At 50.9% G+C, this 17,478-nt stretch overlaps 2 protein-coding genes across 2 annotated transcripts; both read left to right on the forward strand.

Moving 5' to 3' along the window:
* Positions 1 to 3,304: 3,304 nt before the first annotated feature.
* On the forward strand, positions 3,305 to 8,766 carry STAC3 (SH3 and cysteine rich domain 3). Its single transcript, XM_006897595.1, has 11 exons — positions 3,305 to 3,367; positions 3,623 to 3,890; positions 4,131 to 4,228; positions 4,437 to 4,509; positions 5,386 to 5,483; positions 7,279 to 7,345; positions 7,528 to 7,577; positions 7,861 to 7,946; positions 8,116 to 8,167; positions 8,260 to 8,397; positions 8,553 to 8,766. Exons 1-11 carry the CDS (start codon positions 3,305 to 3,307, stop codon positions 8,649 to 8,651), a joined length of 1,092 nt encoding a protein of 363 aa, XP_006897657.1. The 3' UTR covers positions 8,652 to 8,766.
* A 6,535-nt stretch (positions 8,767 to 15,301) lies between these two features.
* NDUFA4L2 (NADH dehydrogenase (ubiquinone) 1 alpha subcomplex, 4-like 2) lies at positions 15,302 to 16,770 on the forward strand. The gene is made up of 4 exons (XM_006897596.1): positions 15,302 to 15,358; positions 15,661 to 15,749; positions 16,523 to 16,583; positions 16,714 to 16,770. The coding sequence occupies exons 1-4, from the start codon at positions 15,302 to 15,304 to the stop codon at positions 16,768 to 16,770; spliced, it is 264 nt and encodes an 87-aa protein (XP_006897658.1).
* Positions 16,771 to 17,478: the final 708 nt, after the last annotated feature.

Here is a 17,478-nt window from a genome sequence, read left to right on the forward strand (position 1 = left end):
CATGGGACCCAGACAGCCCATGGACAGAGGCAGAAAGTAGGAGACAGAAGCGGAACTGGAACCTCTGGCAGTCAAGTCAAGGATGAGCGTACTGGACTCCTCACTTCTGCCATGCTCCTTCTTCTCTGACTGGAGCTTCTCTGCTTCCCTCTGCTTCCCATCCTCCTCTATCATTTTTTAATTTCTTTTCCTGCCATGAAACTAATTTCTTTCATATTCTTTGGCCAGGTAGAATTAGGAGGATCCCACCCTCCTTTTCTCCTATTACCTTATCATCCCAAACTTCCTTTTCTGTTTTGGTCTTTATGAATATATTTATATGGACAGAATTAAGAAAAACTAAATTGATTTCCCCTTCCTCTCACTTACCCCATCTTGTCACCCTAAATCTCACAGAGTTAAAACTTGGGCCTCCTCCCACCCCCAGAACACTTGTATATTGTTTGTTTGAGGTTCGTGCCACAGTAACAGACACAGTATTTAATTGCACATACAGATGTTTGCTGGATATATTCACTGTAAATTTTATTTAATCTGATTTTTTGTTTGTTTGGGGGTTACCTGGGGGGAGATTGGTTTTGTTTTTAAATATAAAAAAAAAAAAAAATTCTGTCACTGGACGTCAGTCCCTGTTTTTGTTGCCGCCCTGGTGTGGTTGGGGTTGGAGGTTCTTGATTAGTTCAGTTCCACAGCTGTTGGTGGAGGGTGGGTGATGTGGGTTGGAATGGCTTTCCCTAATTACATGCACACTATTCCTTACTTCCTCCCCTCCTTGACCACAATTCTGGTTTATGTCTGAGTTTCTAATGGAGCATTGGTTCTGGGCTCTCTTAACTCTGGACCAATGTGTCATTATTAAAATGAAAAGCTTGGATTGACCTCTAAGGTTCCTTCTAGCCTGTTAATTCTATAATACTCATTTACAGTCCTAGTGGCTGAAGTAAAGCAGAGGTGGGGGCCTTGTAGAGATATGGGTCCAGAACTTATCTAAGATATTGTTCCCATATTCTGTTTCATCTTCTAAAAACCCTTCAAAGAGGAGTATTTGGGTCTTTCTTTAATACTAAAGCCAGAAGATTCGCTTCTACAGAGTGAATGCTATGTGAAAGCTGTATCAGCAGAACTTACGTGAACAGATAAAATATTCAGGTGTGCTTAGCCCTCCCTATGCATTTGAAGAAAGAAGAAGAGAAGTCATCCCACCTTCAAGATGGAGCTTTTCCTATATCCTGGGCTTCTCTAGGTTAGCACTGTTGACAGGTAGCCCAAGGGCCTTACAGAGCATATAGCCTCAGAACCAACAGAACTCAGCTACCCTTGTGAGAAAGCAGAACAGTGGGTGGAAATGGCAAGGCAGATTGCCTTACAAAACTCTTGGGTGGCAGTGTCTTTAGGCAGACTCCTCTGAGGCTTATCTGACTTTACCTCTAACCTAATCCTCTATTTCTTACAGATACAAGGGATAGTGCAGTACTACATTGCCACCTGTAAATTTTTCCCCCTCTCAGATAGGAATATCTCATCTTCCAGCCATGTCACATCCCAAAGAATAGGAAGCAGCAGCATTCCTGTGCGATAACAGTGACAGCTAATTCATTGGCCCATCAGTTCATATACTGAAGTCAGGAGAGAGATGGAACCAGAAGAATCAGATTGATTTATGGGGTGTGAGGTATGGCCATCCTGTCTCTTAACAGTTTACAGTCCTCATGAGAAGGGAGACATTATTTACAGATAAGCAAAACTCCCTATGTGGCATCTACAGTCTTCTGTCCACATTTAACTAGACCATCACTACCGGGTTGTCAGACCCTCACTCTTCTAGAGCCTCTCAGATATCTCTGAGTTGCCCTTCATGTTCCCTTTATCCTTGAGGGCAAGGTTTTTGAGGGAAAGATGTGTCTGGAAGCTGCTAGCTAGTGGGAATAAAGCAGTATTGTAGATTATGTAGTCCATTGCAGAGGAAAACATGAAAGCAGTCCTGTCTAGCTGATAGGAGAGCTAAGGATTCACTTCCTTTCTTGCCTAAAAGAGTTTCCAGCTCCTCCCTTCCAAAAACCTTAAGAGTGGGTTGATGCTTGAGCTTACAAAAATACATGGTCACAAGAAGATGTGGTTAAGAAGTTGAAGTCTGTAGTTCCTAAAGCAGGTCTAGGGAGTCTGGAATTTGGGAAGTTCTTGTCCCCTGGGAAATGAGATGAAGAATCCCATCAGAAATTGATTTTTACTTCACCTTCATTCACCTAAAATCCCCTCAGGTGGTTATACATCTTAAAAACAAACCATCTCCTCATTCCTGCATTTAACCAGTACCTACCTGCTCACCATAGACAAGAAGCAGGGAACAGCAACTCTGGGGAAATGGGAGGGGTTAGGGTCTAGTCCTCCCCGTGTCCAATTTCTCTGTGTCAGCTGTGTTGTTCAGCTGTCCACTTTCCTCCAGCCCTGTCATTTCAGCTCTGACACCAAGGAGAGAGACTAGGAGGCCTACAAATACCATCTGAGCAGCCGGTGTGAGTACAGAGGGTGCTGGGGGGTGCTCAACACCCAGGAAATGGCTGATCCTCCCCTAGCAACACCACCAAGGCCCCAGGGGATCTCATACCTCCCTCCCTCCCCCAGGTTGTGGACTGGTTAGGGAATTCCAAATGTAAGTCGCCTCCTCTTTCCATTTCCAGGACTGCTCACCCCAGCTTCTCCAATCCTTAATTTAGTCAACGTTTTCCTTTCTCATTTTTGAGGAATTGCTATTATTCTACTCCCGAACTAGAGCTTGGATTGGAGGGCGGATGGGGTGGGGTCAAAGGAATGAAGGAGTAAGAAAAGGAAAGGCTCATATTACTCTGAAAACTTAAAATAGCTGATGCCCAATGCAGGCTGGGATGAAACTAGGCAAGAGGCCCCCAGGGCGCAAAAAGAACGTAGAAGATAATGTCCCCAGCCCATCTCTCTATGCAAGCAGTGTACCTGCCCCTTAAACCTCTTGAAGAAAGAGGATCTGGTAAGGCATGTCATAACTGTAGTGTCCACAGTCTCCTGGAAGAAGCCGCATACCTGTGGGGGCATCCCCAAACCTGTAGCCTTGAACACAGGGAGAATGGGTACTTGTCTTGATTGGGAAGTTCTTTGGTTTCTTTGGCTATATGTAATGTTTTTGTGTATCAGTCCTGTGGAAGGATCTCTGTTTAACCAAATCTCTCCCAAAGCCTTCCCTTCAAGAACCCTACAGCAAGGGAGAGGAATAGAGGAGCATATAATGGCAATCATAGATTAGATTTCACAGTAGGGTCCAATCTCTTGCAGGATGACAGAAAAGGAGGTGCTGGAGTCTCCTAAGCCCTCCTCAGCAGAGACTCAGCAAAGTGGGGTGAGTCTGGGCCTCTGAGCATTGGATGTGGGGCACTGGGAGGGAAGTCATGACAGTTCTTAAAAGTACCAAAATTGATCTCGTTTATATGTGACTTACTTATTGTTAGACTGCCAGTCATAGTACATGCAGCCCCTAATATCCCCTAACCCTAGGGCACAGGTGCTAGAAAAATGCCCAGTGAGTTTTAGCATCACAAGTTCCAGAGAAGGTGACAGTTATTGTAACATTAGATTCCCTCCTTCCCCCCTTCAGCTCCAACGGCTGAAGCAGTTGTTCAGGAAGGGATCTCCAGAGACAAAGGAAATGGAGCTTCCCCCAGAGCCCCAGGCCAACGGGGAGGCAGTAGGAGCTGGGGGCGGGCCCATCTACTACATCTATGAGGAGGAAGAGGAAGAAGAAGAGGAGGAGGAAGAACCACCTGCAGAACCTCCGAAGCTTGTAAATGACAAGCCTCACAAATTCAAGGATCATTTCTTCAAGAAACCAAAGTTCTGCGATGTCTGTGCCCGGATGATTGTGCGTGAGTCATGAAAGGCAGTGGACAAAGTATGACATTGAAGGCTGGAGTGATGGGAGGGAACATTAAAGAGAGTATGTTTAGAACAGACAGGCTGTGCCAATATTTGGCTTTAATAAAATACTATTAAGAGTGTGAGAGAGTGTAAGGTCCAGAAAAGAGATCCCAAGAATTAAAATAGCAGTGGTACAAAAGGAAGGGGAAATCATTAACTTCACCCAAATGTTCTTCCCCTCTCCCAAGTCAACAACAAATTTGGGCTTCGCTGTAAGAACTGCAAAACCAACATCCATGAGCATTGCCAGTCCTACGTGGAGATGCAGAGGTGCTTTGGCAAGATCGTGAGTAGGCTCTGGGGAGACCAAAGGCAAAAAGGGGGAGGACAAGTTGCCTTCCAACCCTTGCCAGCCCCTTCGTGTCATTCATTTTCCTGCTTTTTTTCTTTCTCAGCCCATCTTACTCAGCAAAGGGGTGAACATATACTGGGAGAGTTGGGGCTCTGAGTCTTACTTTGCTATTTCTAATGCTCCTTCCCATCCCATCCTACAGCCCCCTGGTTTCCACCGGGCATATAGCTCCCCACTCTACAGCAACCAGCAGTACGCTTGTGTCAAAGATCTCTGTAAGTGCCCCATATCGGACCTGAGGGAATGGGCAGAGTAGAGGTGATTTCAGGAAGACCTCTAACTTTGGAAACCAAATTCCAAAACAGATTCTATGCCCTGTGATTCTCTGTAAACCTAATCTTAGCCATCTCAGATGGAACCATAATTATTTCCCTCATTTTTAGTGAGTGCCATACGTACCTGGAAAGAAGCAGAGACAAAATGGAAGTCTTTTTCTATTGATTTTTTAAAATATCTTTGCTTTTTAATTTTAAAACTAGTCCCAAGTAAGAGCAAAAATTCTATTCTCATCCTTTTTTCAAAATAAGTAATGCCAGATTTAGAGTGAGAAAATGGTTGGCAGTCTTTGAAAACTTATTCATTGGAACTTTGTCCAACATTTATTTGGAGTAAAGGCTGAACTCTGTGAGGACCATGAGTGATAAGAAGAACCCATAAGTAGAAAAAGAACTCCAACTTGTGTATACCTCTAAGCAGAGCACAAGCCACCTGTTAAAGGACCCACTATCCTTAGAAGTGTAGTGATCACTTGAACATGCCCCTACTTCAAAGCAGTTTACCAAAGTTGTCAACTTTAATATTTGCCTGGAAGGAGTAGTGTTGGTTAAAAAATTTTAACCATATAAAAATTTTTTATTTTATATAAAATTTAACTCCCATTACATGTCCAGTGTTGTTTTTAGGGTCCTTTATAAATTGATAACCCAGGTTTTGTCTGCCTAACCCTTTTTATAATCTTCCCCTGTTCCATGGGTATCTAACTACTCAGTCCCATCTCTGTCTTCCTTTGTAGGTCTTTTCTTTCCTCCAGACCTTTCTTTTCTTTGTCTCTTCAGTAATTTCTTCCTTCTTTCTCCTTCCATTTCCACTAGCTGCTGCTAATCGCAATGACCCTGTGTTTGAAACCCTGCGTACTGGGGTGATCATGGCAAACAAGGAACGGAAGAAGGGACAGGCAGATAAGAAAAACGTGAGAGCGCAATACCTCCCCCACTGAAGTTCCTCACAGAGACCACGTGGAATAGATCATACCCCAACTCTGGAAGCTATGGATCCCTAAAAATATCACAACACATTTTTGTATGTTATTTTAGGGGTTTTGTCTTGATGCAGCTCACTGTAGTTCTCAGGTTAACAGCGCCTTATTAACATGGAATATGTTTTCCCCAGAATTTCCCTTCTGAAACTTTTAGGTTAACCATTATAACCACCTGGAAGCTAAGCCCTGGCCCCTGGCATTTTGGGGGTGCCAGACATTTTTTTTATCTGGGCAGTAGAACTTGTGCCAAGCAATCAAATAATGCTCTAGTTGTGCAAGGATCCATGAAGGTCATTTCAGTCTGGCCCATAAATCTTATATATGGGAAAACTGAGGCGTAAAACTATAGCAAAGACCAGCTTTATTTCCTTTTTCAGTTGCGTTACTGGATGCCATAGACTTAGTGCTTGCCAGTTGATTAAGAACTCAGAATATAACTTTGTGGACAGCTAGGATGGACTAACGTGGAAAATGTTGCGCGCCTTGCCTGTCCAGCAGGAATAAGGACACAACACACCAACGGTTCCTTCTCACAGCGGTTTACTCAGGAGTTTGGTTACAGAGGGTGGTGGAAGATGGAGTCTCTTTTCTTTGAAGATGTAGTCTCCTTTCTTTGAAGATGTAGTCTCTCGTCCCTTCCCCGGGTGCAGCTTTTATCCCCTTCTTGGTACTCCACCCATCACCTATGTGTCATGCCTCTATTGGACCATTAATCCCACATGAGATCAAGCCATCAACCAATGAGAACTCTGTGCCCAAATAAGGTCTTGTTTGTGTTTAAGGCAAACAAAGAGAAGCAGGAAATCAGCGCCATCTTGTAATGGCGACCAGCGCCATCTTGTAATGGAGGACCATGCGGCCGTTCATGGCCCTCCACAGGAAAATAGTTAGATGATTTTCTATAACTGATTATATGACAGTGCCCAAAGGGTGTTGGTGCTTTAGTCTGTCCAACTAAGCAGAGGTTTCTGTTGTCTCTGAACATGATTTAGTTGGCATTCTTCTCACTGAAAACAAACCTTCTTACAGACAGCTTTAAAGATAGGACATGAAGTTTCTATACAGAGTAATATTACTCAAAATTTTATAGGCTAGTAGACTGGTTTAAAACTAATAATTTGAAATTTTGTAAGGATAAATGTCTATATTCTTAGATTTTTTTTTAAAGGAGGAAAATAAAACCAATCAACTTCATAAAAACCTCACCTCAAAATGGTTGACAAGGAAGGCAGACTAGGGACTTGGAGAGTGGACTATGCTGATTAGGCACTTAGTAATATGGTTTTGGCTGGTTCTAGAAAGTTAGCACACTTTTCTACTAAGGGAATAATAAAAACACTGTCCCTTCCCCACCCCCTTACATCCTGGGATATTTCTAGGGCTGGATTGTATTATGAAATCTGAATCACAGAGGGTGATTTGAAACGTCATATCAATTGTCTTTAGATCATTTAAAAGGATTATATTTTTTTCTACTTCTAAAAGTCAAATCGTAACCAGTAAGTCAAAACTACGAGGAGACTGCCATAGGCTAATAGAGGGAATTGCCCCAAATTGTGTGAGGTTGCTTTGTAAGGTAATAAGCTTAGAAGTCTTCATTAGGCAGGATAGGTTGAACTAGTTACTTCCTCCAAGTCTCCTTCCAACTCTGAGATCATATTCTATTCTCTGGCCTGCCATGAAGAACCAGGACCAACATGCTTCCTAATTCTGGTACTCCCTCTAGCCTCTAGCAGCCATGATGGAAGAAGAACCAGAGTCTGCCAGACCAGAAGAAGGAAAACCTGAGGCTGGTGAGTGTCACTCACCTCTCTCCCCAGACAGGAATGGAGTAGGGTCAGGGATTCAGTGGTCGGATGGGATGGAAGAACAAAGGTCAGGCTAGTCTTGGAAATTAGGATCTTTATCAGAAGGGTGAGACAATAAGGGCTGTCCTCTAGGAGTCAGAAACGACTTGTCATCTTTCGCATCCCAGGAAACCCTGAAGGAGATAAGAAAGCTGAGAAGAAGTCACCTGATGACAAAGTGAGAATCCTTCTTGAATGAATGAACCCTAGTCCCCTAGTCCTCTCCCCAGCTCAGGTCTAACAATTGTCAGGTCCTCCGCAGCAGCTCATACTTCTCCCTGAGTCCTTTTCATTCTTGACCAGCGTGCTGCACCACACACATGCCCTATGATCCACCACCACTCAAGGGGCCTGGAAAAAATAGGAATGTAATGTGTCTGGAGGACGCCCCTGCTCAGACTCCCATCCCTCAGTGTGGGGCAGAGGGGCAATTGGAACTCATTGCTCCCTCTCACTCCTAGAACAAGCAGCCTGGTTTTCAGCAGTCCCACTACTTTGTGGCTCTCTACCGGTTCAAAGCCCTGGAGAAAGATGATCTGGATTTCCCGTGAGACGCTGGTGGGGAGAGGGGTACTGTAGTGTAAGGGGAAAGGGAAGAACTGGGCTCCCTATCGGAAAGGTGAAGGGGGCTCAGGGTAGAGCCTTTTTGGGCTGGGGTTGAGACCTGAGCTGAGGAGGAAGCTCCTCAATCCCAGTGGCCTCCTTTCCTCTCCTAGGCCTGGAGAGAAGATCACAGTCATTGATGACTCTAACGAGGAGTGGTGGCGGGTAAGAGAAATGCCTGGGGCTAGGGTGGGACACGGGTTCAGAGTTTAGAGCCTAGTGCTTGAGAGGTTGATTGTCCCTACCATCACCCCTAGGGGAAAATCGGGGAGAAGGTCGGATTTTTCCCTCCAAACTTCATCATTCGGGTCCGTGCTGGAGAGCGCGTTCACCGCGTAACGAGATCCTTTGTGGGGAACCGCGAGATAGGGCAGATCACTCTCAAGAAGGACCAGGTACCCCAACCCATCCTCGGGTCTAGATTGTTCCACGCTCTTTGGAGATCTTAGTCCATTAATGAGTCTAAATAGGTCTCCTTAACCCTGGACTTCGCTACTCTCCTAATGTTTTCCTTTAATGCCTCTTCTCTCACTCCCCTTAAACCTCCCAGATCGTGGTACAGAAAGGAGATGAAGCCGGTGGCTATGTCAAGGTCTACACTGGCCGCAAGGTGGGGCTGTTCCCCACAGACTTTCTGGAGGAGATTTAGGGGTGCAGCCACCTGCTGTGGAGAGAGAACCCTTTCCTCATCCTGGGCGGGGCCCAGGATGAAGAAAGGAGCAAAGGCAACTGAACTGAGGAGGGGAGTGGGAGTGAGAAGGCCCATTGGGAAGGAACTGGTTCCACCCCAACCCCCACCTCCCACCCCAGCCCCATACTTGGTGCCTAGCGCAGCCAGCACGTGCTTCTGAACCTGCATCCCCTCAGACTCGGTCTGAGGAAGAACAAGGATGCCTCTCCACCTGGAGGCATGGGGGAGACGACTAAATACTGATGATGTGCGTTTATTAAAGTTTTGACAAAAGTTAGGAAAGTTCCATGTCTAAGATCTGTGGGGGCGGTAAGGATAGGAAGGGGTGGCAAATCCTTTCCAGTGGTCCCACTGCACTGTCATCGGGTAGCCTGAAACACCGAGGCAAAGTCTAGGGGAAGGTGAGAAGACAGGTGCATCTGCCAGGTGAGGCTTCTTGTCAATAAAGAAAGGGACTGTAGTTAGCATCTCCACCCCAGATGGGAGTCGTGAACCGAGAACCAAAGCCAGGTTCAGCTCCTAGCTGCCCTTTCCCTTTCGGAACCTGGCTCAGAGCGGATATGAGCCGCCAGGGGGCGATGCAAGATCTCTGCTGGAGAGCAAGGAACCTGGAAGGGGGAGAGAACCAAAGACATGAAGACCCTCGGCCTAGGAGGGGATGGGGTGCGTGCCGTCTCCATGGCAACATTTCTTCAAGTCCTTGGGGAGCAGAGTGAGTGAGGCCTGGAGGGGGGCACTACCCCCTCCTGCACAGTCCACTCCCCAACCCTTTCCGACAGGTATGGAGTAAAAGGGCGCAGGGCAGACAGCTCCCCAGCTTTCACCAAGACCCCCCTGCGGCGCTCTGTATGCAAATGGTATTATTTGCATATGTAAATATGCAAATATTCAGGCCCTGGTCAGGGCGGCAGGTGGCTGAGCGCTGCAAAGTGTGGGGAAGGGAGCAGAAGGAGATGAGGAGTTTGGGGACCTGGGAGCAGACTAGTGAGAGGAAGCCTGGGGTGGTCGCTGGAGTGAGGCGGGTGGAGAGTCTAGTTCGATGGGGGGTGGGGGAGGGTCAGCGTGGCCAGCCGGGAGCCCCTCATCTCTTCTGCCGGTTGTCTGCCAGGCCTGAGGTTGGCACCGCCTGGCAAGGTTGGCAGCAGGAGCCCGAGCACCATCTGCTGATGATGAAAGGGAGGAGGGCAAAGGCTCAGCTGGGCTGCGAGGAAGGGGGCCTAGGACTGACGTGCCCCTTTTCCTTGCAGAAGGCTGAGGTGCAGAGGGGGTAGGGACAGAGGCTGAGGTGTGGAGGGGGTAGGGAAGTGCAGAAGACTAGCGCAGAACTGGGTTTGGTCTCCTGTTCCGCCCTTGACTGTCCTGGGCACCTGGGAGAGGCTCTGCGGTCATAAAAGGACGACTCAGGAAGCCTACCTTTAATCAGCTCGAATAGGAGCAGACCCAGACCCCAGGCCTCTCTGACCAGACTGTTATGTGCAAATCTCTTGCCTCCATCCACCTCGGAGCCCGCCTTATCACAAATGTGGGAAGACGCGATGATGAAAGTTTCCATTGCCTTCCTTGATTCAGCGGTCTGAGGGACTCAAAACCAACCAGAGCCCCACAAGATCCCTGAGAGGGGCCCCCCATAATGCTGAAGCAAAACCAATTTACTGGCTCATTGGGCGCCAGTGCTGGTGGGGGGTGCTAAAGGAACAAGAAGAGGCTGTTCTCCCCCTACACTCGGAGGGGCGCCCCGCATCCCCGCCTCGCCGAGCCGGCAGCTGTCCCTAATTAGAGCGGCGGTTTAATTGGATTTATCAGCAGTTAATAGGAAATTAAGCAAAGGGCCCGAGAGGTGGGGGCAGGAGGAGCGGGGATGTGGGTTGTGTGAGCTTAGAGAAGGGGTGCTAGGGTGCCAGTGACAGGAACTAAAGGCCTGATGCCAGGATCAAGCCCCATGGTCATGCCCTCCACCCCCATCTGGCAGTTAAGCCTTGGTTCGAGGGCTTGAGAACAGGTCCCAGGAGAGGACTGCGGGGGGGGGGGGTGGCAATGCCTCCACTCCCTTGAGAGTCCATGTAGGTGATGGATGATGCTGCCATATGCAGCAAAGGTCATAAGTCTGGGCCAAGAAGCGGCCTGAATTGAAAACAGACCAGACTGGAGGAGGGATGGGGGTGGGGGTGGGCAGAATTCAAGACACAACCCCCACTCCATCTCCTCACTACAACCCCCATCTCTTTTAGCCCCCCCCCCCAAAAAAAATGCCCCTTGAAATAATAAAATTGGACAGGAGAGGTGGCAAGAAGGCCAGTGTGACCCCTGCCTCATGACCCGTGTTGGATATTCTGGAAGTCTCCCAGTGCAGCCCTTACTCTCTCCCTGTGGCTCCCTTGTTCGCGTCAAAACTGCCCTGAACAAGGTTGCGTGGGTCTGCTACCCCTAGGGGCCAGGGCAGGAAACTTACAGGCTGACCCCAACCGACCGGACTCTCGGCCGAGCAGAGTCAAACCGAGGCGCATAGGCTATAGAGTGAGTCCACAGCCTGAGGCGCCGCCTGTCACCACGACCTCATTATACACTGCTAGGCTAACGAGGCCTGCTCTGCTCACGGGGACCTGGGCGACCTCGCTGCCACACTCCACCCTTGCCAGACGCAGGCTGATCCATGGGTTCTAGCTTGAGCGGGGTGGGGGGGGGCGTGGCGGGGATGACTGAGGTTCTGGCAGTTTTGCGTGTCTAAGCCCCTAATGTGGATCTTATATCTGCCCCCCCAAGCCCCCTCCCATGTTCGCAGTGCATTTATCTGAGCTCTGGGTGTGGTTTATGTGTCCGTATATGTGTCTCCTGGGGTCTGGGGTGTGTCTGTGTCACTGTGACCAAATCTGTCAGGTTTGCCCGTGTCCCCACCACACCACCTCCATAATTTCCGTCTGCACCCCTAGGTGTCTCGGTTTTAGGGCGTGCATATGTGCTTTATTGTGTTTGTATGTTTGCCTCTTTGCACCTGGGTGTGTACACGTATGGCCATTTCCATGTATCTGTCTGCAGGGCTCTGTGTGCGTGAATCAGGAAGATCCACTAGTGTGTGTTGCTCTGGCGTCTCCGCCTGCAGGTGTGTGTCTTGGTGACAGTGTGTGGGCGTGCGCCTGGGTGTGAGCCTCGCAGCAGCGTGTACTCGAATGACAGTGTGACGGGCATGTGAGTGTGTGTGTGTGTGTGTGTGTGTGTGTGTGTGTGTGTGCGCGCGCGCGCGCTTGCTTGGGTGCGTCTCCCGCCTCCTCCCCTTCTCTCCCTATTTCTATTCCTCTCTCCTCTCGCGACCGGCTCGGCTCTGCCGTCCGCATCATCTCCATCCATTATTGAAGAAACAGCCGCGTCCGCTCCAATCACATCAACACCCCCGCCTTCCCCCCACCATCGTGCTCGCCCCGTGGCCCCTCGGGGTGCTGGGGAGGGGAAAGCCGTGGTGCGGCGGGGCGCCAGGCGGGGACTGGTTCATGACCCTGTGCCCAGAGCCAGCCCAGGCTCCGGGACGCCCGGGTCCCTGGCGGAGAGTGCTTTGCATAAACAGATGGTGCGGGCGTCTTTGTCTCACTCGCTCGCCCGCCGAGCTCCCGGCTCCGCGGCTGTCTGGCTGATGCAATCATGATCATCTCAGAGCCTCCTCAGGACCCAGCGCCCTTAATAGCTGCAGAGGGGGCCAGGTGCCCCAGGGCTCCCGAACAGATGCTGGGCACTGTTATCTTCCTGCCCCTCCGCCCTCTTCTCGCCCCACAGCTGTAGAAGGAAGACGAAGGCAGTACCGAGGTGACGGGCAAATGGAGGTGACCGGGAGGAGGACCTCAGGAAGTGCCCCTAAGTGTCCCCAGGGCTGTCCCCTTGGACTGCTGCAGCCTCCAGGGATAGCAAGCCAGAGAATACGAATAGAGCTTGGGCTAGGGAAGGGGGAGATAAAAAACCATTTGTAAAGAGACACAGGGAAGTAGAGAAGATGTAGAGGGAGAGACAAACCAAAACAGAGAGACTGAGAAACCAAAGCAGAGCAACTAAGCCAGGTAGAGGACTGCAGAGGGAGAGCAGAAAGACCAAAAATTATGAACACAGACACCGAGAGAGAGCGGTAGACTGGGCCTGGTGAAGTGGTCAGAAAGGACAATCAGAGGCAGTGACAAGCAGGGTCAGAGAGCAGCGACTACCCTACAGTGGAGCCCAGCTTGCGACACAGACACAGCCCAATCCCGCAAAAACAGGCAAATGAAACAGGCACTTAAAGGTCCTGTCTCCGTCCCACACCACACCACACCACACCACACCACACCACACCACACCACACACCCCGACCACAGTGTCCGGAGAAGCAGGCTAGGTATGGACACACATGCTGGGTGCGACTGACTTAGCAGAGAGCATCAAAGTAGAATGGGGCGATGCAGCAGGGGACGCCCGAAACCTCACCCACTAGTGTTTGGGAGCTGCTCGACCTCCAGGGGGCACCGCGCCCAAAGCCCCTGGGGTGCCAAGAGTATTTAATAGGCGGTGTCATCCAGGACCCTAGCGGTGTCATGGTTGAATATAGTGCTTGTTAGGCTCCAAAGTCCGGTCTTGCTGAGACCCTTGCTGCCCCCAAGCTGCTGCTCCTCCTGCCCTTCCTTATTCCTGCTCTGTCCGCCAGCATGCCTGTGTCTTTCGTGGGGGAAATGCGTTCATCAGAGTGCAGTGGGATCGGGAACCCAGAGTCCTCTGCCCAGCCCCAAAGACCATGATCCAGAGATCAAGGAGGGAAGTGGCTTAGAAACACTGACACAGAAAAGAGTCAGAGACCCTTGAGAACTAAAAGCAAGTGGCAAATAATGTGTCATTGGGAGACTTGAACAAGAGGAAGAATACCATAAAGGAGCTTGGGATGCTGAAGCTGAGAGCCCAAGGTGGGAGGACAGCTGCTTGAGAAGCAAAACTGAAAGCCACCACCGGGACATGTCAGGCTTGGGTCACCCGAAAGCTGAAGAAAGGGCACAGGGGCACTAACTAGAACCTGAGAGAAGAGGGGTGCAGAAAAGGGCCAGGCATCCTTCAGGCGTTTTGGCACCCCAGCTGTGACTCAAAGAGCCAGCTGTGCAGCCCAGCTGTGCATCTACTTAAACTTGAGCTTCGGGATTGATTTTTAGTCCCTGAGACTGAAGGGTCACGGAGTGCAAGTGGGAGGAGGCCCCCTTTCCAGGCTGGTCCGGCAGGTGGAGATGCCCTGTGAGGACCGAGCACCCCGCCTGCTGCTAGCGGGTCTGACATGCCGTCAGCCCTCCTCCTCTGTTCCACACACACATCGCTGTGAGTCTCTTGTCTCTTTGTTCTTGCCGTGTCTCTGACACTTTATCTCATTATCCGCTGGAGGGAGGAGGAGAGCCCGGGACCCTGCAGCCTAATTACAGCTGCGCTTGTCAGCTGGGGAAGGGGAGGGCGCTGCTCCCAGAAAGGGTCCCCTCCCTTCCTGGATCCCAAGGAGCCCAGCAGAGAGGCACAGCTCGCTCCACAAGGGTGAAGTGGCAAAAAAAGCAGCAGAATCTGGAGCCTGGGGATGGCTAAACATGGGAGTGGAGAGAGTCTATTAAGACTTTTTCCTGCATCCCTAGGACCCCAATTCCCTAAAGATAGGGACTGGGAGCCTTCTCACCCTGGCAGTATACCTGAGTTGGTGACATCAACAGACGCAGTGGAGGCTCTGTTCTGTCTCCATGTCTTCTTCTCTGCCTCTGTCAACATCTTTCTATCTTTGCTTGACCCTTTCCCGCAATGCATCCTCTTTCTCTTCTCACACCCAGAGACAGAGACAGAGTCCTTATGGGTCCATCTTTATGTCCACTGGAAGTAGGCAGCATAAACAAGTCTCTCAAGCACCAAAACCACATCAACTGACTTATTCTGTCTTGAGCCTGGTTCCAGATTTGCCCCAGGCTCCTACAGCCCTCCAGAACAATCATACCTCACACAGCGTCCAGGACAAGGGAGACAGTGGCAGCTTAGGGCTGGCTGGCTGGCCCACTCTTCCAGGAAGACAGGACCATGACCTCTGGGACCGGCTAGCAAGAGGGTCAAGCAAGTGCTGCAGATGGTTTCAGGGCCTCTAGCCTCTCCTGTGTGCACACACCACCCATGTGTGCTTTGCAGGACAGTCTACCTGCCTGTCCCATCTCTGGTTTTAGATTCCTCTTGGTCTCTGGGTCCTGCACCTGTGGTGCTACTACTCTCTCAGACCCCAAAGTCTTAGGTATAATGGTCCAGGGTGAGGGTGGGGGGCAGGGTTAGGGTTAGGTATAATGGTCCAGGGTGAGGGTGGGGGGCAGGGTTAGGGTTAGGTATAATGGTCCAGGGTGAGGGTGGGGGGCAACGTACAGACATCTGCAGGGGAAAGCCTAGGAGCAGGAACCTCCTCCCCTCATTCCAACAGTTTTCTTCTCTGCTTTGACCCTGGGATAAAGCAAGCTGGAAGTGGGTGGGGTGCATCTCAAGAGGCCGGCCCAGAAGGGCCACTAGGGGTTGGACTGTCCTGACCCCTCCCCAGTGGGGGCGGAACCCCAGGAAGACCCAGGAGCAGAACCCCAGACAGTACCAGACACTCCGGAGACATTATGGCAGGAACCAGTCTGGGGGCTTTCCTCTACCGACAGGTTAAGAAAAATCCGGGGGTGAGTCTGGTCTCCAGAGCCTCTAACTCCTAACTTTCTTGTCTCTCAAATTTTCGTCTTCCACAGCCTCTTGTTCTGTTTTCCCAAACTCCTAAACTTCCTCTAGGGTGGCCCCAACCCACACCTGCAACATCCCTAGTGTGTACTTGGTTGTTGGAAGGCCCCTCCTGCCCTCTCCCAGAAAGGATGGAGAACCAGATGAGGAGGTGGGGTGGAAAGGTCAGGCAGAAAAGCCGGTAAAGGGAAATTGTGAACCACAGGAGAAGGGCTGATCCTCAAAGTCCCCTCCTTCTTCTCTGCAGCTTATCCCCATGATTGGCTTCATCTGCCTGGGTATGGGCAGCGCCGGACTTTACCTGCTGCGACTTGCCTTGCGCAGCCCAGATGTTTGGTAAAGGTCCAACTGGGGTCTTGGGCAGAGCTTCTGGGCGGAGGGGGCAAGATGGAAGGCTTGGACCTCTGAGGGACGGTGGGAATGGGTGGCCCTAGCGGGCATCCCCAGGCCAAGCACCTTGGACAGTACGGCTCTTCTCAGAGCTGGAGCTCCCAGTCCAGACTCCACCTCCCTCGGGCCCAGCAGGGCCTCACTCCTGAGCTGCTCCCAACTGGACCCGCTTCGGGGTGGTGGAGCCAGCGCCGCTCCCGGCCCGGTTGCCATGGCGACGTAGCTCTGCCCGCTGCCGCTGGCCTTAGGGTTCTGCTATCTCTACGCCAATCACAGGGGGTGTGGCTGGGTGAGAGGCTGGGGGGCCCAGGGTGGCACCATGGGGGGGTCAGGGTTGTGTGCAAGACTCTAGAAGAGCAGAAGGGAGAGGTGAAGTCCTCCCCTACCCACGTTATCAAGGCAAACCACAGAAACTCTATCCCCTTGGAATCAAGAACGCAGGGGGAGAAGGGCCCAGATCCCCACAGCCCAGCAGGGATAAAGCCAGGGTAGCAGGTGGGGCAGGTGACCGGCCATCACCGACCCAATGCTGACAAGGTTGTGTCTCACTGACCAGCATTCACTAAAGAGACCCTCTCCTTCAGTATTTGAGAAAAGGGCACTATAGGGATTGCGGGAGGGAGTGGAGAAGCGGGGACCTGGCTGGATTGGAGAGTTACTTTAGGTTCCAGAGGCCAGGTACCCAGGGAGAGCCAAACCTTCCCCTTCATGCTTCACAGCTGGGATCGAAAGAACAACCCAGAGCCCTGGAACCGCTTGAGCCCTAATGACCAATACAAGGTACTGCTTGATGGCCCTAACACTGCACCCTCAAATGTTCACCTCTTGGTCTCAGAACCTACCCGTTACTGCCCCCTATACACAGAAGCCCGTGGAGCCCAGGGCAATTCCCTTCTCCTTCTCTTCCTAGTTCCTCGCAGTTTCAACAGACTATAAGAAACTGAAGAAGGACCGACCAGATTTCTAAATCCAGCTGAATTCCACTGCTGGGGGGAAACTGCTGCCGCTTTGTTCCACTTGCGCTCTCAGCCCTCTACTCTGGCACCCCATCTAGCTTCGGTTAGACTTTGTTCCCACGAGGAGGGGGGAGCTCCAAGCCAATCCTCCTCCCTTGCTCCCAGCAGCGGAAGCACCTCTGACCCTCTGCTTGGATCCCATGAGGGGGAAGGGATGAAGGAGCTGACAGCATGAGATCAACCCAAAGCCCTAAGCCAGCTATTCCCTCCCATTCAGGCATTATAGGGTGTGACCTGGGCTACGTGTAGAGCGTGGCCTACGTGAGCCAGGAGAGCAGAAGCCTCTGAATGCCAAGTGACGTGGCGAATCCCATATTAGCCTGGGCTCTGGCCCAGGGGCTGTGTCGCTCTGACTGGACTGGGCTTGCCAGGGTCTGTTGAGCTTACATGGGATGGGGTACATAGCCTTGGGAAGGGCACCGCACTTGTCTTGGTGCTGAGCTTGCCAGGATGCCTTGTCAGGCTTCTCCTCCCCCTCATACCTGGACCTCCCCTTGCTGCTGCTCCCCACCCCTCCCTTGCTCCCCTTGTCCCCAGGGATCAAACAGAAGCAGCCGTGGGCAAAATACAATTTCATTTAACAAATTGAATTTGCTGCGCCTGCTAATCACGTCTGGTGTCGGCTCTGATCAGAGACAGAGAGAGGAGGCTGCAGCCCC

This window comes from Elephantulus edwardii, unplaced genomic scaffold (assembly GCF_000299155.1).
Source record: "Elephantulus edwardii isolate Elephantulus edwardi_28Jun2011 unplaced genomic scaffold, EleEdw1.0 scaffold00212, whole genome shotgun sequence".
NCBI lineage: Eukaryota > Metazoa > Chordata > Mammalia > Macroscelidea > Macroscelididae > Elephantulus > Elephantulus edwardii.